General features: G+C 40.3%; 1 protein-coding gene across 1 annotated transcript; it reads right to left on the bottom strand.

Moving 5' to 3' along the window:
- Positions 1–9583: 9583 nt before the first annotated feature.
- On the bottom strand, positions 9584–10915 carry LOC145050253 (putative F-box protein At3g24700). The gene has a single exon (XM_078998534.1). It carries the CDS (start codon positions 10913–10915, stop codon positions 9776–9778), a length of 1140 nt encoding a protein of 379 aa, XP_078854660.1. The 3' UTR covers positions 9584–9775.
- Positions 10916–24855: the final 13940 nt, after the last annotated feature.

The raw sequence follows: 24855 nt of genomic DNA, 5'->3' as shown, positions 1-24855 counted from the left end.
TGCTGATCGGGTAGCGGGTGCCACAAATGAGGCAAGGAGGGGTATTATGCGAGTGATTGTCGCCAGACCGCCCCTGCCCCGGATATGAGGATATGTTATCATTGTCATCAGGTTGGTCATGTGAAGACCAACTGTCCGCAGCTCGCTGCTAGGCCGACGCAGTCTCCAATGCTGGATACATTGAGGATTACCAATGGGAGGCAGTGTAGAGCAGAGCCCCCGAGGGCTCAAGGACACGACTTCCAGCTTAGCTGAGGAGGCCAGAGCAGTACCGGATGTGGTTGTTGGTATGTTTCTATCCCTTATCTTATCGCTTATATCTGTTTTATACTTATGTGTTGTACCTGTGATTAGGTATGTTTTTAGTGAACTCCTTGCCTGCATTGGATTTATTTGACTCGAAGGCGAGTCGGTCGTTTGTATCTCAGACGTTTAGTAGGGATTTTAGTGTGCCAGTAGGAGAGCTAGAGTGTTCTTTGTGAGTCTCTATTGCCAACGAACACGGGGTTTGTGCTTCTTCAGTCTACCGAGGATGTGAGTTGGAGATCTTTGGGGTGTCTTTCCCGATCAATTTGATTCTGATCCCCATGGGGGATGTGCGTGTGTGATTATGGGTATGGACTGGCTTAGTCGATTCGGTGCTATGATCGACTGTGAGGGTCATCGAGTGGTGGTTCGAACCCCAAGTGGGGGAGAACTGATCGTATATGGCGAGGGTACCAGACAGGGATCAGTGTTTTGTTCAGCTGCCAGGGCTCGACATTATATTCAGCATGGGAGTGTAGGTTATCTAGCGTACATGGTGAATACGTGGGACAGAGATCATATTTCAGTATCAGAGGTTCCAATGGCCAGGGAGTTTGCTGATGATTCCCGAAGGAGTTACCCGGAATGTCTCCGGAGAGGCAGGTCGAGTTTAGGATAGACCTAGTTCCAGGTGCGGCTCCTATCGCGAAGGCGCTGTACCGGTTGGCACCACTAGAGATGCAGGAGCTGTCATCACAGCTGCAGGAACTGCTAGGAAACAAGTTCATTCGTCTGAGCAGTTCCCAGTGGGGAGCACCGATACTCTTCATCAGAAAGAAGGATGGTTCACACCGGATGTACATCGACTACCGAGAGTTGAAAAAGTTGACGGTGAAGAACTGTTATCCGCTCCCGAGTATAGAGGATTTATTTGATCAGTTGCAGGGTGCGTCTTGGTTTTCCAAGATAGACTTGAGGTCTGGGTATCACCAGGTCAGGGTCAAAGAGGAGGACGTGGAGAAGACCGCGTTCCGAACTCGTTATGGACATTACGAGTTCGTGGTGATGCCGTTTAGGCTTACCAACGCGCCTGTAGCACCTGGTTCTTGGTACGTATTCTGTTATTAAATCTTCATTTATTTTTGCATTTTTAGCCTTGGACTCGGCGAGTCGAAGGACTAACTCGCCGAGTAGAAGCGTCCTCCTTTCGAGATGTTGTATGGGAGGAGGTGCAGGACCCGATATGTTGGGGCGAGGTTGGCCAGAGAGTCATGGGGAGCACCGAAGTAGTGCTCAAGATGACAGAGAAGATTCAGCAGGTCCGGGGTAGGCTTCAGACTGCTTAGAGTCGGCAGAAAAGTTATGCTGATAAGCGTCGATCCGACCTGGAGTTCCAGGTCGGAGATATGGTTCTCCTGAAGGTGTCACCTTGGAAAGGCGTCATTCGATTCAGGAAGCGGGGAAAGTTGGGCCCTAGGTACATTGTATCCTTCAGGGTTGTAGCCCGGGTGGGCAAGGTGGCGTACCGACTGGATCTGCCAGCCGAACTCAGTCAGATACACAACACTTTCCATGTTTCTTAGCTGCGAAAGTGCCTGGTGGACGAATCAATAGTGGTACCCTTGGAGGACATTCAGGTTGATGGCAGCCTGAATTACATCGAGCGGCCTGTAGCGATCCTTGACCGGAAGTCAAAGGATCTGAGGAACAAAAGAGTAGAACTCGTGAAGGTGCAATGGCAGCACCAGAAGTGGTCGGAGTGGACTTGGGAGACGGAGGATGAGATGATGGAGCACTACCCCGAGCTGTTTCAAGATCGAGCAGCAGACTTCGAGGACGAAGTCTAAAATAAGTGGGGGAGATTTGTAGCACCTGGTTCTTGGTACATATTCTGTTATTAAATCTTCATTTTTTTTTGCATTTTTATCCTTGGACTCGGCGAGTCGAAGGACTGACTCGTCGAGTAGAGGCGGGATGAGGCACGGTGTTTAAGTTGCGGACTCATCGAGTCGGGTCCCGGACTCGGCGAGTAGCCGCTGTCTGGACAAAAACCCTAATTTAGGGGTTTGCACCCTATTTAAACGATCTTATGCAGCCTCCATTCCCCCTTTATGCCCCCAAGCACTTCTCATAGCAAACCCTAGCCGTTTTTGAGAAAATCCAAGGCTTTTGAGTGATTCTTGTGAGTTTTGACCTCAAGGAAGAAGGAAGAGCATAGAAGGATCAAGAGGAGACTGAAGGATTCGAGCTTGGTTCACCATTTGCAATCTATAGAAGGTATAAAGTCTGAACCTTGCTCATTCATTTGTTAGATCCCTCTTTGGGGTGATTTAGGGCTTTTATAAGCCATTTTGGTGGCCAACCATGTTTGCAAACATGGTTGGGGGTTTGAGCTTCTGGATCATGTCATTATTCGAATCACAAGACAGATTTGGGTTGCTTTTGCACTCAAGGAAGGCCCCATGCAACAAAAGAACCATTTTAAAGCCTTTTAAGCTCAAAAGTCCAATGCATGCACGTAAAGTTTGTAACTTTACGTGCTAGATCGAGTTTAGGGGCATGGATCTATCTTTTGGTCAAGTGTTGTACATCAGAAATCGAAGTTTTAAGGAGGGGATGTGACCGACTCGGCGAGTCCAAGGGTTCTGTCCCATATCAGTGAGGGTTAAAAGGACCAGATGAGTGTGGAAAGGTTTTAGAGAGTCCCGGGGAGTGACCCAACGTTCTGAACTAAGCAAATTGTTCTAGAAATTCATGGTACTCGGCGAGTGCATGAACGGATCCGACGAGTCCAAGGCAATCTTCATAGAACTCGACGAGTTGTTCATCAACTCGGCGAGTCGAGGACAGATCGTGTTCATAGGATGAAGAGTAACTCGACAAGTTGTTCATATAACTCAGCGAGTCAGAGGCAGGACATGAGTATCAGTTGATGATGAACTCGACGAGTTGTTCATACAACTCGGCGAGTCGGATGAGGATTCAGTCGGTGTTCATTTAGAAGGAAAACTCGTCGAGTCATCGCCTAACTCGACGAGTAGAGACGTGTATGATGTCTAATGGAAGGATAGGGACTCGGCGAGTTGGCGAGCCAACTCGGCGAGTCAGGTCAACTAGAAGTTGACTTTGACTTTGACTTGGTCAAGGGGTAAAATGGTCATTTTACCCTAAGAGTAGATGTCAGTTTCTGACTAAGTGTTTTATGGGAATTTTAGCCGAAGGATTTCCGGAGTAGCAACAACAGCGGTCGGAGGATTCCCGTACAGTTCAGCAGCTACTACGAGGTGAGTTACCTTCCAGTAGCAGTGGGTCTAAGGCCACAATGCCGGCCCACTAGTAGGAGATGTATGATAGATGATTGTCTTTGTGATATCATCTAGGTTTTCTACTACCTGATATGTTATATGCTAGCATGATATGTTGTATGTGATAGTAGTAGAGTTCGGTTGTTAGGACCGAAGGGTAGTCAGACACCCCAGATACGTCTGACAGTATGTGATGATATGTTTGCATGCTGGCTTGTTATGTTATATGCGATAGAGGTAGTAGGAGGGGACCAGTCCCCGAGTTCGGTTGTTAGGACCGAAGGGTAGTTTAGGCACCCCAGATATGTATGATAATATGTTTATGTTATGTGATATGTGATATTAGTAGTAGGGGTGAAATAGTCCCCGAGATTCGGTTGTTAGGACCGAAGGGTAGTCAGCACCCCAGAATGGCTCGACATGGGTAGGTCAGCGCCCCAGAATGGCTAGACACGTGAAGGACGGCACCCCAGAATGGTCGTACGGGTAGGTCGGCACCCCAGAATGGTCGTACCGGGTAGGTCGGGCACCCCATAAATGCCTGGCAATATGTATGTGATATGATTGTGTGGTATGTGGTACGATGGGGGAACTCACTAATCTTCGTGCTTATAGTTTTCAGTTTTGGTTTCAGGTACCTCTTCAGCGAAGGGGAAGGAGCTGGCGCGGTAGTGGCACATCATACACACATTGGTTTTCCGCATTATGAGATGTTCTGGGATTGTACTCTGACATTATTATTATTTTTCATGTTTTGGGTTTTCAGACACGAGATATGTTTTATGAAATGATATGATCGGATGATGCTTTACTAAAAATGTTTTACAAACTACTTAATTTAAATGAAATTTTTGGGCGTGAAAATTGGGTCGTTACAACGCTAGTAGTGTTTATGGACCTGATGAATCGGGTCTGCAGACCGATGCTCGATCGCTCAATCATAGTATTCATCGACGATATCTTGGTGTATTCCAAGACCCGAGAGTGGCATGAGGAGCATCTGCGGGAGTTACTATGAGTTCTGAGACGAGAACGGCTTTATGCCAAGTTCTCGAAGTGCGAGTTTTGGTTACGATAAGTCCAGTTCTTAGGACACCTCATTAACCAAGAGGGGATTTTGGTCGATTCGGCCAAAATCGAGGCGGTCATGCAGTGGGAGGTTTTGAAATCTCCCTCAGACACCAGGAGCTTTCTGGGATTGGCAGGGTACTACCGAAGATTCATACATGATTTCTCTGAGATTGCAGTACCCTTACTTGTCTGACGAGGAAATGGGTGGATTTCTGGTGGGTCCTGAGCAGCAGAGGGCGTTTGAGACCCTCCAACAGTGTTTATGCGAGGATCCAGTGTTTAATCTTCCATAGGGAGTCAAAGATTTTGTAGTGTTTTGTGATGCATCCATCACGGGACTGGGAGCAGTCCTCATGCAAAGAGGATGGGTGATAGCCTACGCATCACGGCAGCTGAAGCCGCATGAGACGAGATACCCTACCCATGATTTGGAGTTGGGAGCGGTGGTATTCACTCTCAAGATTTGGAGACATTACATCTATGGGGTCCACTGTACCATATACACGGATCACAAGAGCCTGAGACACATCATGGATCAGCTGAACCTGAACATGAGACAACACAAGTGGTTAGATGTAGTTAAGGACTACGACTGCGAGATCCTTGACCACCCCGGTAAAGCAAATGTGGTGGTAGACGCTCTAAGCCACAAGTTACCTGGGTCTTCCACCCTAGCGATATGTATGAGGATAGCGATGGATTCTCCGCTTGTGAGTTTGATCAGAGATGCTCATGTTGAGGGCATGCGACCAGAGAAATGGAAACTGGAGAGGATGAGGGGTGTGAACACCTGGTTTGTGCAGGATAGTTGGGGATTATTGACCCGATGCGGTCGGGTATGGGTTTCGATGTCTGGTGGGATCAGATAGATAGTTATGGAGGAGGCTCACAAGTCTCACTTCTCTATTCACCCAGGGCCCACCAAGATGTACCGAGACTTCAGTTTGAGTTACTGGTGGTCGTGAATGAAGCGAGAAATCGTCTGGTACGTCGAGAGGTGCTTGACTTGTAGGATGTTTAATGTCGAGCATCAGAGGCCACATGGCATGCTGCATCCCCTTGAGATTCCCATGTGGAAATGGGAACAGATCACGATGGCCTTCATTACCAAGCTGCCGAGGACGACGGAGGGGTTTGATGCTATATGGGTCATTGTGGATCGATTGACCAAGAGTGCCCATTTCTTGGCCATACGGGAGAGTTCATCGGCCGATGTGTATGTTCGCGAGATCGTTGCTCGCCACGGGGTTCCGGTCTCCATTGTTTGCGATCGAGATGTTAGATTTACCTCCCTTTTCTGACAGAAGTTCAACGAGGCTGCATTTTAGCACAACGTAGAATCCCAGACCGATGGTCAGAGCGAACGGACCATACAGACCCTCGAGGACATGTTGAGGGCGTGTTTCATTGACTTCCCTGGGAGCCGGGACTCCCACCTACCCCTTGCAGAGTTCGCCTACAACAACTATCATTCCAGCATTGGCACCCTACCTTTCAAGCTGTTGTATGGGCGGAAATGTCGCACCCCGGTTTATTGGGGCGAGGTTGGACACAGGGAGATGGGACGGACAGAGGTAGTCTTCCAGAATGTCAAGAAGAGTTAGCAGATTAGACAGTGACTGTAGACCGCTCAGAGTTGGCAGAAGAGTTATGCCGACAGACGCTGATCTGAGTTGGAGTTCCAGATGGGGGACATGGTATTACTGAAGGTTTCACCCTGGAAGGGTGTGATCTGCTTCAGGAAGAGGGGGAAGTTGGGTCCCCGATATATTAGGCCGTTCAGGATCATTTCCAGGGTTGGCAAGGTAGCTTATAGGCTAGAGCTTCTTGAGGAGCTTAGTAAGATCCACAACACTTTTCACGTTTCGCAATTGCAGAAGTGAATCCTGGATGAGGAGGCAGTAGTATCATTGGATGACATCCAGGTCGATGAGCGCCTGAATTATGTAGAGAGGCTCGTGGCCATTCTGGAGAGGAAGGTGAAGGTTCTGCGGAACAAGGAGATACCTTTGGTAAAGGTACAGTAAGAGCACCAAAGAGGGTCTGAGTGGACATGGGAACCGGAGGCGGAGATGTGGGAGCACTACCCAGAATTGTTTGCCGCAACGAACTTTGAGGACGAAGTCTAGTTCAAGTGAGGGAGAATTGTAACACCTCGAATTTCAGGTATTAACTTTATGGCTTTAATTTTCATAATTTGCAATGTCTACTTGACGATTTGGATGCCCTGACTCGTCGAGTAGAAGCCGGTTTGGCCACGTGTATAAGTGATCTACTCGCCGAGTCCAAGATAGGACTCGACGAGTAGGAGCTGGAGGATGAAACCATAAATTTTGGGGTTTTGCACCCTATTTAAAGGGTCATTAGCCTCCCTTACAGCCTCCTGAGAGTCCAGAAACCCTAATCCATTTGTGTGCTCCATTTTTGGGTGATTTAAGCTTTGGAAGGTGGATCTTGGTAAGAGGAGCTTGGAGATCAAGTAGCTTGAAGTAAGGAACGTATGTGGATCTGAAATCTACCTCAGTTTAGCATCATTTGAAGGTATCAAGTTGTTACCTTGACCTTCTTTCCTCCTAGATCTTATTTTGCTGAAGATTAGGGCTTTTCTAGCATGTTATGTAGCTATTCTTGAGTATGATCTAGGATCTGAAGTCGCAACTCCAGATCTGGGCTCACCTTGGTCTTTAAGTCCATAAATTTTTTAGCTTTAGCAAGTATAAACCCTTCCTTATGAGTTAAACCCCATTTCAAGCTTGGATTTGATATTCTAAGTCTTTAGAGCCTTGCATGCACATAAAGTTTGCAACTTTACGAGATAAACATGCCTTAGGAAGCTTGATCTGCAATATGGAGCCTTAGAATGGCTTACAAAGCATCTAAATGAAGAAAGGTCCGAAGGGACTCGGCGAGTTGATGGTCAACTCGGCGATTCCGATGAAGGTTGTCGTGAAAGGACTTCTGCATGGACTCGGCGAGTCAGAAGGGTGACTCGGCGAATCAGCTAAGGCTTCCTCGACATTTGGATATGCATGAACTCGACGAGTCGCAGGAAAACTCGATGAGTCAATAGGGGATTTCACGACTACTCGAGTTCTGGAAGGACTTGACGAGTCAGTGAACTGCACTCGACAAGTCGGGTCAACATGGACTGTTGACCTTGACCGTTGACATTAAATTTGACCAGGGGTTGACCAAATGACTTCTGGGGCATTTTGGGAAAATTGGAAATTTATGGATATGGTTCTATGGTGAATATAGGTGATGGAGTTTGTGACGGTGATCCGAGAGTTTAGCTTATTACTTCAGCGCGGCAGTTGTGAGGTGAGTTATCCTCACTATATCTAATGGGTCTAAGGCACCAATGTCGGCCCTTGTCGGATTTGTATCCGGGTTTATTGCATGATATGATTATTGGTCTACATCCTGGTAGTTAGGATGGTGATATGATTAGTGACCTGGTTAGGTTTGTATCCTGGTAATAGGATGTTGCTATGATTAGTGATCTGTTAGATCGTCTTGATTGTTATATATGCTAGCGTATGATATGTATGTGCACATGTTTGTTGATTGGGGGTTGGGTTGATGCGGTCCTGCTTTGTGCTGAAGGCCAACATACCTAGGGTGGTTCGGTTAAGCTGAAGGCTCTGCAAAGGGGTTCAGCTAGGCCGAAGGCCCAGCAAGTGGTCCGGATAGGTTGTAGGCCCTGCGAGGCGGTCTAGACGTGCCGAAGGCTTGAGAGCGGTCCAGATAGGCTAAAGGCATGCGAAGCGGTCCAGTCAGGCTGAAGGCTCATTATGCATGCCGTTTGTCTATATGTTTATATGATATGGTTATATCTACATGACGTTGGTATTTTGGGGGTAACTCACTAAGCCTTTGAGCTTACATTTATCGATTATTGTTTCAGGTACTTCAAATGATCGCGAGAAGGCGAAGGCGTGACCGTACACTTCCTCGATTTATGATTATGATTTCTGGGAATTCTGATATGATACTATTTTGAAAACAAATTGTAATAACTTAATAATTTTTAAATGTTTTAAAAAGTTCAAATTTGGCATGGTTTTTATGGATGTTACAGTAGAAATCCTCATACGTGCATTTGGAGAAAGACGCAATCATATTTGTAGGTAACTGAACATGTATCACCTTATTACATGGCAAGTATTTCAGCAAATATTACAAACTTCAATGCATTCGCTCAACAATTGACTCAACAAATTCAACAAATGCATCAAATGATGTTGTCTCAAAATCCAAACTCCCAACCCCTACCACCGTTTCAATTTCATTTTGATCCCTCACAACTACAAGTTCCAAACAATCGGGTCAATGAAGAAATTGATGAAAGTGATGGTTAAATTGTATGAAACTTTTAAACAATTTCCTAAGATATTTTAAATGTTTTGGTAAACCACTTGTATGAATTTTGTAGATGTTTGAACCGAGTGTCTATAATATTTTAATGTTTTTGTTATTAAATTTATTGTTTTAAAATGTTTGCGTATAGAAAGAAAAAACACAAAAGAGAGGATCAGAAACATATTAAGTATATTGACTATGACGATGACAAGTCGTTGGTACATAATTTATAAGGTTTCTTTACTTCTTAAAAAGAAGTAGCACCTAAACTATCTCGACGATACGTTGTCTAAAAAAAATCCCAAGAAATACCAACACAATTCTATTAGTGTGTTTATTATAGCATTCCTTGTTTATTCTTATTACAACTTTGTATTCTGAAAAGTCTATCCACTAATAGCAATATTTTCCAATTACACATCAATCTATAATGGTGTAAGTATTTTCAAGGTACAATTTCCTAATCAGAAAAAAAAAACTTGAAAATACAATGCTATAATTGGGTAGATTTTACAATGTACAATGACTTATTAAGAAAAAATATTGTAAGTATAATTCCCTAACAGAATTAGAAAGAAATGGAAGTTGGGTGCTATAACAGTCACATATTGCTATATGTTACATTTAGCCCATATTATAGTGAACAAAATAAAAAGGATCTAATGGATCTAAAATTCAATTTTTAGAAGTCACATAGATGAACATATTAGCATAATCTTGGGAATAACTTAGATCATAACAATGAATCAGCAATAACCAAGAACAACGACAAAGTTAAAAAAAAGTCTCATCTACCGATTCGGTGACACCAAAGTCTCAATATATTTCCCTCTTGAAGGAATATCAAACTCATCATCATAATTTGAGTATGACATCTCATTAAAACGTCTCTCCGGATCCAGTTTGTACACATGACATCCAGAATGCAAACAATATGTCACCCAATTCCCATTCCTCATCAAATGCACAGGCTTCTGAAAGCAATACAAACTCGGCAAAATCGGATAGCTTATAATCTCTATCCAATCTCCATCTCCATCCATTCTCCACAACTTGGCACTCAACTCTACAGAATTTTCTTTATATATCACACACAAGTAAACATATCTATCATTATGTAGAAGCGTGAAATTCAAACAATCTCTCCTTCCAACTCCAAAACATGGAGTTACTATCTTTCTGAACTTCTCTGTCTTCGTGTCAAACCTTATAATCGAATTAGACAGATGACCTAAAGCTCTTCTCTTGCCTTGTTTTAAAAAATACACTTTTTCATTCTGTACAATACTCTCCCCCCAACTTTCTGAAATCAGACAAGTTATACGTTTCAATTCACTAGTCTTAGAATCGAGCTTTCTCCATGAATCTGATTTCAACGAGTATATATAAGCATGGCGATGGAGGGTTACACATAAAATTCTGTAGTCATCGTATGAATCACTGTAATACAACCCGTAGTAGCATTCTTTACGAGAATGGGATTTAGACAACTTCTTGTAGTCACCAGTTAAAGGATTCCATAATATTAGATCATCGTAGTTATCATCGTAGTTACGTTTGGATATGCCTACACAAACAAGTCCATTACAAGATGTTATAATCGTCATGTTTTCAGGGCTCACTTTGATTGGAAAAGGGCGACGGGGACTTAAACCGTTTTCAGGTGATTCACAATCGATGGTGTGGACGTTGCATGGTGTTGTGGTGGATAAGAGGAGAAGTTTGTGGTGGTTTTGACGGTTGTTTGTGGTGATGTGGTGGAGGTGGGAATTGATAAATTCAGGTGAACTTATGATTGAGTGCCATTTCTTGGAAACGTGCCTGAAACGGTGTAGAGATTCAGCCGGCAGCCTTGGTAGTATGTTGCAGAATAGGATGTCAGATGGAAGCTCCGTCGTGATCTTTTTATGGGGACGGTGGTGCTCCGCCATGGGAGTTTTGTAGGTATGAGTGCGGGTGGAGATTTATTGTATTTATAGGTGTGTGTGACAACGGAGAAGAGGTTTATCTTATTTGATTAGTATTATTATTTGATACATGGAAGGTGAGATAAAGGTGGAAGAAAATGTATATCTTAAATTTTTTGAAAAAAAAATAGCAAATACAAAATCATGTTATGATTTGATTCTACGATTCTATTATTTTATAGTTAAATTAGTTGAAAATTTTGATTTTATATTCGGACAGAGTTTGTAAAAATGTTAACCCATCTTTTTGAATAATTTTAATTAAATCCAAATTCGTAAAATTAAACTTTTAAATAATTATAAAAAAAATTGTAAACTTAAAACTAGCTTTTCATAATCATTTTATAGATTTGATTTTTTCGTGTTCTTCAAGAACAAGTTATTTACTTCATGCACAAGTTTTTTTCTTTGACTTTCCTTTGACTTGCCTCTTTGGTATTTCATATCCCTTCATATTTGTCACCGTTTAGGTTTCGTGCACACGTTTAAGTTTTTGTCACCGTTTAGGTTTCCAAATACAGGTTTTTCATGCACAATGTATTTGTCACGGTTTATGTTTTTCAAATAATAATATAATAAGAAATAGAAAACTATTATTAACAAATAATCACTTAACGTCGAAATTATAATGATCAATGGCCAAAGGAATGAATGTAAACTTATACACTGGACGTACATATAACGAATTATACCATAAAACTCACATTTTTACCAAAACTCATATCTTTTTTTTCGTTTAATTTTTTTAAACTACGTTTTTTATCGAAAAAAAAAACCCGAATATATTATTGTTCACGATTTTTCGTTATCTTTCTATAGATATCTAACCACTTCGTTTTGTTGTTTTTATTCTCGATATCTAAGTTTATTTTTATAAAAAAAAAGTTGATTATTCTAAAAATTTCAAATTAGTGTCTTCTATTAATAAAGATCAACATAGATTAAAAAAATTCGATCATTTTATATTCACAGTGTGAATCTAAACTGTAAATAGTTCAATTTTAACATTCACAATATGAATCCGACTTACTATTTCAACTCTTTGATTATTCACAAATTAAATAAAATTTACATATGAATCAAAATATATTTCTATATAGTTTTATAATATTTTAACGTTTTGATTACTCGTAAATTAGTTTTGTAAAATCAACAAATGGATTTATTCACATTGTGAATCTGAATTGTATATAATTTAGTTTTTAGAATTCACAATGTGAATCTGACTTACTATTATTCATACTGTGAATCTGAGCAGATTTACATTATAGATTCACAATGTGAATCTGAACTGATTTTTTTTTTAAACATCAATATGGACCTATGTTTAAATAGTACTAAAAATATGAATTTTGATGTATTTATTAATTTTTTCGATAAATATTAGACCTTAACTTTTCAAAAAACAAAGAAAATGAAGTGAATTTTTTTTTTTTTTTTAAAAGTTCGTTTTTTATATAGCAATATAGATCTCTATGGAAAGAGGACGAAAAATCATGAACAACGGCATTTTTATTTTTTTTCGATAAAAAAACATGTCCTAAAAAATTAAACTAAAAAAAGAAGTGAGTTTTGTTATAATCTGGTGTATGTGCATCTATTATAAAAGTCTACAACCATTCCTTTTACTGTTGATTGCTTTAAATCACGACGTTATGGATTAGTTTCTTGGTTCCTTGATTAATAATGATTCTCTATTAAACTTTTCCTTATATAAGCGATACAATTGGTTGTTAAAACCTCAATTTGAATCTTAAGATCTTATGATATTAAGACACTACAAGTGAAAAACAATCTCCATCTCACTAGTGATATCTATCTAAAGTAAGATATATAGTGGGTCTTAAGATCTGACTAGGATCTTAAGATCTTAACACGATTTGATCTCACTGTTTATTTTTATTATATAGTCGAGACTAAATTTTTCTTCTATTTAACTTGAAATCAAGCATCACAAGTTGCAAGAAGCCTCATAGAGCATCTTCACTTCATCAATTCATCTCGAATTATACATGTTACACTCATGATATTTCTTTTGTGATTTTAAGCCTTTAGTTGTACATGGTCACAATGATCTCGTTTTTTTTTTTGTGATTAAGATGTTTACTTCATAATTTTTATAGTTTGCAACAACAAAAATTATGGTTCATGCTTTTAAATGGGTAAAGTTGATTCCATATCAACAGCTTAATCAACATTAAGTTATAATGAATATCGCACACCCAATACCTTACCCAAAAATTTGAATATGAACTTATTTTGGTAGGATCTTTGTAACATTCCAAATTTAGAACCAAAAGTTTTGTTTATGTATTAATAAAACCATCAACCAAACATGTTTGTAAAAAAAGGATAAAGGAAATCAGAGTATATCAATAATCATCCCAAAAATACATCAGAGTCAAATAGCGCGGAAATCATGGTGTGTACAATATGATCATCCCGAGCTCTTCCCTTTTGAACCGAAAGTACCTGAAACATAAACCGAAAACCGTAAGCAAAAAGCTTAGTGATTTACCCAAAATATCGCATACCATACATATACGTCAACTTAAGGTTGTACCGGGTCTACTTCACCTCGGAGTCTATTTCAACTCATATGTCAGCTCAAAGTTGTACTGATTCTATTTCATCCCCGAGTCTATTTCAACTCATATGTCAGCACAATGTTGTACCAGGTCTATTTCACCCCACATACATATAGCAAACAGGCACACAAGCATTCAAACATACATCAGGAGTTACAATGACTACAAGCACATACAATCGCTATGTAACGTCGCAAAAATTATAAGGTAAAAATTTTATTTTTAATTCAACCAAAACACCAATAAACAAAGAGTTGATCCATGTTGAAAGTGTAAATAGTATAATGGAGTTACAATGACTACAAGCACCTCAGACTCTTGTGATCCGTGTAAATAGTATAATGGACCCTATAAAGGTAATGTCGCTAAATCTTGAGGGCGAAAATGACATCCCCCAACATTTGGCCCTATCTACTAAACAAAGAGTCGATCCATGTTGAACACCCTCTCCCTGAATCACTAAATCTCCCCAAGTTGGGGTCTGAATGCGTACCAACTGATGCTCCTAATCAATCATTGCCCCATTTAGGCTCAACCAATCCATCCCCATAATAACCTTGCTTTCGTACACGGGAATAGGAACCAAATCAATCAGGTACCGCTCACTAAACAATTCCAATATGCATCCCCGATGAACCCTCGATACCCGCACATGACGATAATCAACAATCTCGACCTCTAATGGATAATCCAGCTCCTCCAGAGCATCGAAAAACCTCTTGTTGAGCGCGAGAGATACAAAGGATCAGGTAGTCCCTGAATCAAACAAAACCAGAGCAGAGGTACCATTCACAAGGAGCAACCCTAAGGAAAAGATACATACTCGGAAACATAAATAAAGGGATAAGGAAAAGATACATACTCGTCACCACATCTGGTGCTGCACGAGCCTCCTCGGCTATCACCTGAAATGCCCTGCTCCTCACAACAAGCGCCTCTACCTTGCCCTGACGGCCATCACTAATCCTCAAGGTCGCCGTAGCGGGTGCTGCAATTGGTTTTACCACTACTAAACTCAGACAATTGGCCTTTTTGTGGCCCCTTTGATTGCAATGAAAGCAAATCAGAATCGATCCCTGGGTGGTGGCAATGCAATCTCGGCTAAAGTGCCCAGTCTTGCCGCACTTGTAGCAGCTCGAACCACCCCCTGAAAGCTCCATCGTACATCTTGCCGCACTTGCCATAGCCGGCCCGACCCTGCTAGCCCCTCGATCTCGACTCAAAAAACTTGGGTCTCTTGCCCGAACCCTCAGAACTCTGAACCTGATCTGTCTTTCTCTTCTTCTCCATCTCTAAGTCAATCTCCCTCTCTCTGCCTCTCGCCACCATACCATTTAGTGTCCTGCAACTGGATATGCTTACAAATTGTCTGATATCGCTCCTCAACATATCGTGTTATCTCACCTTTTTCATCTCCACGTCCGCCATATACCGCGGAACCAATAACGCCCTCTCACGGAACATAGCAGTGATCTTCACCACCATCTCAGTAGTCTGGCAAAGGTCCTGAAACTCCCTCGCCAACTACTAGACCTCAATCACAGTTGCAAACTCCGCCCGAAACCTCAACACAAAATCCTCCCATGTCATCGAATCAACCACGTCGCCTCCCAAGGCGTGACCAACCTCCTTCTCACTAGTCCCGAGCTCTGTCTTTCAGAAGATATGATGAAAGTCTAACCTTTGCCGCCTCGGGGTAGCAGCTAGTACGGAAGGCGTTTGTGACATCCACTAACCAACGCCTATTTAAAATAGGGTCCTTCTTCCCGAAGAACTTTGGAGCCCTACATGCCCAAAACTCTCGGAAATTCAAAAAGCGAGCTCCCACCATCTTAATACAAAAAACGCCCAAGCGCTTATCTGGAATTTCCATGATACCCTCCTTGATCGTACCGAAGATCATAGGAATCTGCTTCAAAATACTGTGGGTAACCTCTGATGAAATGAACTCCTGCATCTGATCATCCATATGTTCAACCCTAAAGCCCGAACCCGAACCATCGCTGACACCAGAACCAACATTGGCACCCATATCAGAACTCCCTCGAGTGACCACCATATTGAAAATAATCCATACAAACCATCAGAACACACTCGAAGAATGCTACATTCTACAAGCTCCCTGGTATCATCGTGACTTAGCTTGACTCGATTATAGATCCTCTGCTTCCAGTGGTACGGGCCCATACTACCTTCCATATTTATCCGTACTTTCCTCAAGGATCACCCCGATTTCCCGCAACTCACTTCCCTATCAATCCATATGATCTTTAGCAAATCAAGCTCACAACACCAAGTCACCTCGTAGGGTTACCATCAAACCACCCTTCGCCATCATCTGCAGAAGGAACTCCCTTCAACACCTTCTAACTAGCCTACAAACATAATTACATACCACCGACACTAGATAATTCTCCAAATGAAAGGTCTCACACTACAACGGTTAGACTCGGACAATAGTTACACAATAGGGTTAAACCTAACCTTCTAAATTATCCAATCTTAGTAACATGTAACTTAACACATTTGCTTACTAATTAGATGGTGTTAATGGGAACTCTTAAAAGCACAACGCAATTAGCATTCGAGCATTGAGTAATCATAATCAAAACATAACCCAAACAAGCCATTATCAGTTATTGAACCAGTACTTACATGCAAGTCTATAAGCTCATACAGTAGGCATATAAAGGCATCTCTCCTACCATTCTGTCATGAAATCCTGAGTAGATCCTTAGCTCTAATCTAGAAATCACAAAGAGCATGTATGGATTTTTTTGGAAAACTTACTTGAGCTCGGTCGAATGCATACACCACACCCTTTTCTTTTATTAGAAAATCTTTTAATAAAACATTTCTTTTTATGAAAAATATGCCAAACCATCAGTTTGAGTTCAGACACACCCGAGAGTATGCCTGAATCCCTCAAACCAAGGCTCTGATACCAACTTGTAACGTCCAAAAATTTAGAACCAATTTTTTTTTGTATTAATAAAATCATCAACCAAAAATGTTTGTAAAAAATCATAAAGGAAATCATAGTATATCAATAATCATCCCAATAATACATCAGAGTTAAATAGCGCATAAATCATGGTGTGTGCAATGCGATGATCCCGAGTTCTTCCCCTTCGAACCGGAAGTACCTAAAACATAAACTAAAAACCATAAGAACAAAACTTAGTGAGTTCCCTAAAATATTACATACCATACATATACATCAGCTCAAGGTTGTACCGGGTCTATGCCAGCCCAACGCTATTTCAGGTCTATTTCACCCCACATACATATAGGAAACAGGCACACATGCATTCAGACATACAACAAGAGTCACAAAGACTACAAGCATATTGTAACATTCGAAAAATTCTTGAAATTTTTAAACTTTTTAAATAACCACAAAACCGTCATTTATTACAAATTGTTTTCAAAATAAGTTCAACATCAGAGAGATCCCAAACTCATGAAATAAAAACATGAGGAGGTGCATGATCACGCCTTCGCCTTCCGACAATCCTCAGAAGTACCTGAAACATAATCCAAAACTGTAAACCCAAAGCTTACTGAGTTTCCCCCAATATACCAACACACAACAAAACTAGAACAATACAATAAACAACATGCATATAGAGCCTTCAGCCTGACTGGAACGCCCCACTGGCCTTCAGTCTAACTGGTACGTTCTCTGGGCCTTCAGTTTGACTGGTACGCTTCCTTCGGCCTTCAGTCTATCTGGGATGCCCTGGGTTTGTTGGCCTTCAGGACAAAGCAGGACCGCCTCAACCCAACCACAGATAACATAGCAATATATATTATATCAAGCACTAGCTAGCATGCACAATCAGTCAAATAGATCTAACAGATTACTAAGCATATCATTATTCTATAATTGGAATACAGATCTAACAGATCCCTACACATAGCATCAGACAATAACCAGGGTAACAATCCAATGGGTCGGCCTTGGTACCTTCGACCCATTAAGTATAGTGAGGAAAACTTACCTCACAAGCAGTGCTGACTGATAAGATCCAACTCCCAAATCTCAACTCCTGATTCAAATGCCTACAACCACCATGTGACCAGTTCCATCAAACTCCAAAATACCCAAAATACCCTCAAAAGTCAACTTGGTCAACCAGGGTCAAATTCAAAGTCAACAGTCAAGGTCAACAATCCATGTTGACCTAACTCGTTGAGTGCACCTACCAACTCGTCGAGTTCTTACAGTATTCAGAGAATCAGGATAACCCTAGCCAACTCGTCGAGTTGGCTGGAAAACTCGTCAAGTTTTCCCAGCTTAACACATTTACTCCTTTTTCATCAAGTCTAATGCTTTAAAATGTAGATATGATACCCAAAAGCTAGAAAACCACGTAAAGTTGCTAACTTTACGTCCATACATGACACAAACAGGCTCCAAAACTCAAGGAAGGCTTAATAAGGGACCTAAATCATGAAGGAGGCCTAGAACTTGATAAATCTTGAAACTTTAAGTCCAATGAGGCAACCAAACATCCAGATCTGAAGTGATAACTTCATGAAATACTCAACCCATGAACAATCCCAAATATGAGCCAAATATGAAAATAAACTTCTAAGGAAGAGATCTAAGCATTAGATAAGCAAGTTGTCGACTTTTTAACTCAAAAGAACTGTAATACTCAAAGAGTTTCTAGATCTGAAGCCTTCCCTTCACTCTAGGCACTTCCAACCTCAAGTTCCTTTAAAAGAACACCAAAAGGACCAACTCTTCAAGCTCACACACTCAACTTGGGAGAGGATGCACTAAAATTAGGGTTTCTGGACAGAGGAGGCAATTAGGGAGGCCACTCATGGGACTTAAGGCCTTTAAATAGGGTACACCACCCTAAAAATTAGGGTTTCTTAATCAGCCACCAACTCATCGAGTTTGCCTCTCCAACTCGTCGAGTTGGTCCAAAAAGATTTGCGGCCCAAAGCTCTTCAACACGTCGAGTTGAGGGCATCAACTCGAAGAGTTCCAAGGAAAACTTAACTTTTAAAAATAATAAATTTCATACCTGGAAACCGATATGTTACACATATACAATCCCTAGTGTCCTATAGTATAGTGAGCAAACTCACCTCAGTCCGTTGACAATCAAATAGATGCTCAAGCTACTAGACCGGAGAATCCTTGTGTTAACCAATCAAATATAACCTTATTCAATAATTGGTTCATAAACCATAATCGAGACTTTTTACTAATCCCGACTCCTAGGGTAAAAGACCATTTTACCCTTCCCTCAATTGGCCCAATTAACCGTGGCCCAAACTTAATGGCACTCAAAGACCAATAATGGCCCAAATCCAAAAGACACTCAAGGCCCAATATAGGCCCAAATCCATAAAGGCACAAGGCCTAACAAAGGCCCAACTCAGAAAGACTAGTGGCCCAACAAGTTAAAACCTTAAAGCCCAAAACAAGCCCCAATCCCAATTGGCCCAAAAGGTATGTTGGGAGTACGCTATGTATACCTAGCCTTACGTAGCACGTACGCCACGATCACCGAAAAGCGGACTAAATCCCAGTACACTCAGCATACGCTGAAGTACATTCGACGTACTGGCCAGCTTCCAATTATCAATCAAAACGTCTTAACCCCGTCAAACCCTAACATCTAAAGCTTAGATCTACTTCTAAATAAGGTCTTAATCCATAAAGTGTAACGTCCCAAAAATAATGACATAAAATTTTGTTCTCAAATTAATAAATAGTTAATGCATATCATTTCCATAAAATCATGGTTATCAAGATTTAGTAAAACTGCATCAAATCAGGGTAACTCACAGAATGCGGAAACATGTGGTGTGTGCCCTGCAACCATCTCGAGCTCTTTCGTTTGAAAACCGAAGTACCGGAAACATAAACTGAAAACCATAAGCACAAAGCTTAGTGAGTTCCCCATGATACCTTATACCACACATACATAAATCACATATTGGGCCCCCGCCCTCCTTCGGGCCTTGCACGGTCTTGAGTCCCACTCGGCCTCGGGCCCGCCCGACATCGAGCCCCACTCGGATTACATATCTATTATTCTCAGGCCTCGCCCACTATACACATACAATATATCACATAATCATTCTAACACATAAAAGATCATAAACACTAGCATATGTTCCATTCATCGGGCCTGACCCGACATCGAGCCCTGCCCGCTAAACATAGTGAGGAAACTCACCTTGCACTTCTGAATCACAAAGACAATCCCTGGCTGCTGGCTGACAGATCCCCGAACTGCCAACATCAAAACAACACCCAGTTAACAATTAGGTTCCAATCCATAATCCAAAAATTCATACTTGGGTTAAAAATATCATTTTACCCCTAACTTAGCTTGGTCCAAGACTGAGGCCCAAACTCGAAATCTAAAAGGCCCAAAACCAATTAATCACTTAAGGCCCATACTTGGCCCAATTTTCCAAATTGGGCTCAAAACCCTTACATGGGCCTTACCCTAATGCCCAAACATAGCCCAACATAACTCATGGTCAACCCTGATCAAACTTCTGGTCAAAGTCAAAGTCAACAGCCCATGTTGACCAAAGATGTCGCATTGCCCCCTTGGACACGCCGTGTTCTTCCATCATCCAGAAAATCGGGAAATCCCTAGCCAACACGTCGTGTTTGCCCTAGATTCAACAGGTCAACCATTAAGCACTTAATCTATAAAGACATGGCCCTAAAACATATATTTGGCCTCATTGAGCTGGATTATCATGTAAAGTTGCCAACTTTACGTCCCTACATGACTAAATGAAGCTCTTACACTAAAAAGGGACTTAATAGAGGGTTTGAAACATGCATGACACCATTCTTCACATAAATCTTGCAACTTTATGCTCAAGGATACCAAAACAAACTCAGATCTGAAAAAACAATCCCTTAAACAACCCAACTCGTCCATAGACCCGAAAAGGAGACCAAAATCATAATAACTAGCCATGAGGAGATCTAATCAAACACAAGTCAAGATGCAAACTTGATACCTCAAAGAGACTACAAGAAGTGGAGAGATTATGGATCTATGATCTTCCTTCCAATCTAAGCACCTTCAATCTTTAAAGCTTCCTTTAGAATAAGCAAAATAACCACAAGAATCCACTCAAGGCTTAAGAAAACCACCAAGAAAGATTTAGAAACGAATTGGGGTTTGAGTGGCAATGGAGGCTGGTAATGAGGCCATCCATGAGGACTTAAGGCCTTTAAATAGGGTGTAACACCCTAAAATTAGGGTTTCCTTCCCAACAGCCAACACGCCGTGTTAAGATACCATAACACGCCGTGTTGGTCCATTAATCTTCACGTTTCTTCGAATCTAGATATGTCGCGTTGGTTCCTCCAACACGTCGTGTCCAATCCTAAAAGGGTGCTTTACTCCCAACAATTCTCCTCAAGATTCCGAGTGTTACATAAAGTTGCCAACTTTATGCTATTGCATGACTCAAAAAGGCATAAACAACTCTATTTATAGCTTCTATACTTCCTAAGATAGCCATTAAGTCATGCATGACTGGACCAAAACCATCAAGACATGATTTTTAAGAACAAGGGACCCCAGAAACACCAATAAGTTTAGCCCACATCTTCTAGAGTAGCTTTTACTCACAAGAATCAACTCATGGGACCAAAATATGCTCAAAACCTTAACTAACCTAGATCTAAGCTAGGAATCAACAAGGTTAAGACTTTATACCTCCTTGAGGCTAATGAAGATGATTAGAGCTTGGATCCACAAGCTTCAAGCCAAGCAATGCTTCTTTCAAGATCTCATTCTTCACTAAAGCACACCAAAAATCACACTAAGGATTGAGATTCACACAAAAGAAGCTAGGGTTTCGTATAGGATAAGAGGGATACTGGTAGGGCTGTAAATGAACTGTTCATGAACCGTTCGGCGGGAAGTTTGTTTATGTTCGTTTATCTAATAAATGAACAAGCACAAACATAAATTCTCATTTGTTTAGTTAAACGAACGAACATGAACAATGGTCTCGTTCGTTCAATTATGTTTGTGAACGTTCGTATATGTTGTTCATTTACATTCATTTATGTTCATTCATATAAGTTCATTTTATGTTCATATATGTTTAATCGTGTTTGATTACATTACTATATTATATGTTCATATATGTTCAATTATGTTTTCTTAGCTTTGTTCATTTATGTTTGTTTAACTTGTTCACGAACATAAACAAACGAACATGAACAATGTAATTTGTTAAACGAACGAACATGAACAAAAAAACTCGTTTGTTTATCTGTTCGTGTTCGTTCATTTGTTCGTCTAACTTAAATAAACGAACATGAACAAGCCGCCGTTCGCGTTTGTTCAGTTCGTTTACAGACCTAGATACTAGAGGTTGGAGGTAAGAAGGGTGTTCCAAGAGTTAAGGCCTTTAAATAGGGTCCAAGACCCTAAAATTAGGGTTTAAGTTCGTCACGAGTACACCCAACGTACCAGAGGGAAACCCGCAATCGAAGTTTCATCAACTACGTCCGACGTACTCCAGGTATGCCCAATGTAATGGCTAAAATTGCAACAAATTTAACTAATTTGGCTAAAAAGGAAAATACCTGAAAGATGAATGTTACAATCTTTCGATCTTAATCCGATCTTACGATCACGATCTTGCAAACATAAAGCGATTGTGGGTAAGATCCCGATTTTAACAACATATTATAACCTATTGTATTAACCTTAAGATTAAGCAACAAAATAATTTACTTCTTGAAATATTATATGGTATCAACGCTCTGAGGACTCAACCCTAGTTTTGTTTTCAAAAAATGATTGAAGTAGCGTCACGTAGCCAAGTGGTGAAAGAAAATTTGATCTTGAATATTAGGATTGAGCATGGATCAGTTTTTAGCTAAATTTGAACCCAAACCGTAGAAGTCAGTTTTTTAAGGGCCAGTTTACTATATGGATCAGTTTTTGGGTTTGGATTTTTGGGTTTTCAGTTTGAACCCATGTATGTGCTCACGGTTTTTCAAGTTTTCAGGTTCAAACGCATTGAAAGTTTGTTGCTATAAAGTATAAATGATATTGAATCTAAATTAATACTAAAATTAACTATTAAGTAATAACCACCTAAGAGTATTTTTACTTTTCTTAAACATAAAATATGAATAGTAAATAAAAATAATATTTAAAATAAAATAAACATTAAATATCATATACGATCAATCGGTTTTGTGGGTCTATTTTTGGTTGGTTTTTAACCCCATGGGTCGGTCTTTTTTTCTAGGTGGATTTATAATACAAAACCGAACCGAACCACAATTTTTGTCATTTTTATAGTTTGTCAGTTTCAGTTTTGTTGGTTTTGCGATTTTCGGCTCGTTTTTTCTCACCTCTAATGAATATTTCGTCCCCTTACTTTCTTACATGTGCAGATCACACGGGACAAAATTTTATTAGGGAAAATTTGCTTCGTGATGGAACTTATAACAATTGCCAAAGGGAGATGACAAAGGTCTTGTTCGCCAAGAATAAGATTGGGTTCATATATGATATATGGTTTGATACCAATGGCACTTGATGATTTAGTTGATTTAATAAATTGGAAACAATGTAATGTCATGGTACAAGGATAGCTTGTAAGCTCGATGGAAAAAGAAATCAAGGGCAGTGTCAAATATGCAATCCCGACCCAAAACATGTGCTTGGATCTCGAAGAAATGTTTGGGAAAGTAAACGCACCAAAAGCCTATGAACTCAATTGAACAATCACAACTATATATCAAGAAGGAACGACTGTCTCAGTCTATCACACCAAAATAAGAGGTGTTTGGGTCAAGATTCAATCAATAAGTCAACTGCCCACATATATTGGTAAAGGATGTTGATGTAAATTATCTAAAGAAATTACAATAAATGTATGACAAAGAGTGTATTTATGCTTTCTTAATTGGACTCAATGAAGAATATGTAATGTTGTCAAAACTCATATCAACAATTTGCTTCCTTCACTTTGGACGACTTACCATCTTGTTAGCCGAGACAAGCAACGATGGTTGATCGGACATGGGATGTTGCTGGGCTCAAAATGACAAGGAATGTTGCAAAACAACCATAAAAAAACTTCTCTTACAACTAGCAAGCAAGATATATAAACGTGGGAAAACACAAAGAATGAAGATATATGGTACAATCATTCTCAAAAGTCAAGCCACACCATTGATGGTTGTTTCGAGCAAACTAGGTACCCAGAATGGTAGAATGTAAAGACATCAAACTCCAAAAACTATATTGGAAAACCAAAACCACAAGCAAGAGCTCCTGCGGTTTTGGAAAACTATGACATACCAAAAGTTACCAAGGAAGAATACGATAATCTCATAAAAATGATCTGTGCATAAAAATTCATGATGACGAACCCTAAGCCAACATGATTGGTAAGGCAAACACTACTTCAAAGGCATATATGATTGATAAACTTAATTCTCAAAATTCATGGGTAATTGACTAGGGAACTAGTGAGCACATTACACCTCATAAATATTGGTCGAAAATAACCAAAGCAAAAATAAAGTTCCTATGTAATCCTATCTAACGGTGACACTATTCCACTTAAGAGGATATGTGGCATTCACCTTTTTGATAGATTTAATTCAAAACATGTCTTAACGTTCCAAACTTCAATTACAATCTATTGTCCCTAAGTCAACTCATTAGTGATTTACAATGTTCATGACTTTCTTCCCTCACACATGTCTTATACAAGACTTACATTCGAAGACTAATGCCAACATTTAGGGCCATTATCAACATGCCACTTTAAATTGGAGTCATTATGTTTTGTCTATTGTGGATGATCATATTAGAGGAGTACGGATTTACTTAGAGATGAGCATCTAGTACTAAATTTCGATCACATACTGATACCATACAACTAATATTGAATGTAAACATATAAAACGGTAGTCGGTACTCTAAAATTATGAAATTTGAGATTGGATACTGATGCTAGTAGTCTAGTGCCGAAAATTGTACATTTCTCTGGTAATGTTAGTTTGGTTTGGTACTAGGTATCGTTTTTTCACCGATTTACTGTGTCATTTTTTTGTAATTTTAAGATATATAGCTGGTAAATAATTGTCGAACATTAAAAAACAACTTTTTACAGTTTTCGTTTTGGCACTACCAGAAGCTAATCGAAACAATTTTTTTTCTTAAACTCCTTTTAAATATCATTCAAGTCAACATACTTTAAGAAAAAAAAAATTGTTTTAAAGAAGCAAATCCCAACTACCCTTTAGACTCACATATATATTAATTACAACGA

This window comes from Lactuca serriola, chromosome 5, assembly GCF_051521515.1.
Source record: "Lactuca serriola cultivar US96UC23 chromosome 5, Lser_US96UC23_V15, whole genome shotgun sequence".
Taxonomy (NCBI): Eukaryota; Viridiplantae; Streptophyta; class Magnoliopsida; order Asterales; family Asteraceae; genus Lactuca; species Lactuca serriola.
This window is presented reverse-complemented; position numbering and strand designations above follow the sequence as displayed.

Bases quoted from the DNA above. Each gene is read 5' to 3' on its own strand.
- LOC145050253 (XM_078998534.1), bottom strand. From the start codon at position 10,915: ATGGCGGAGCACCACCGTCCCCATAAAAAGATCACGACGGAGCTTCCA.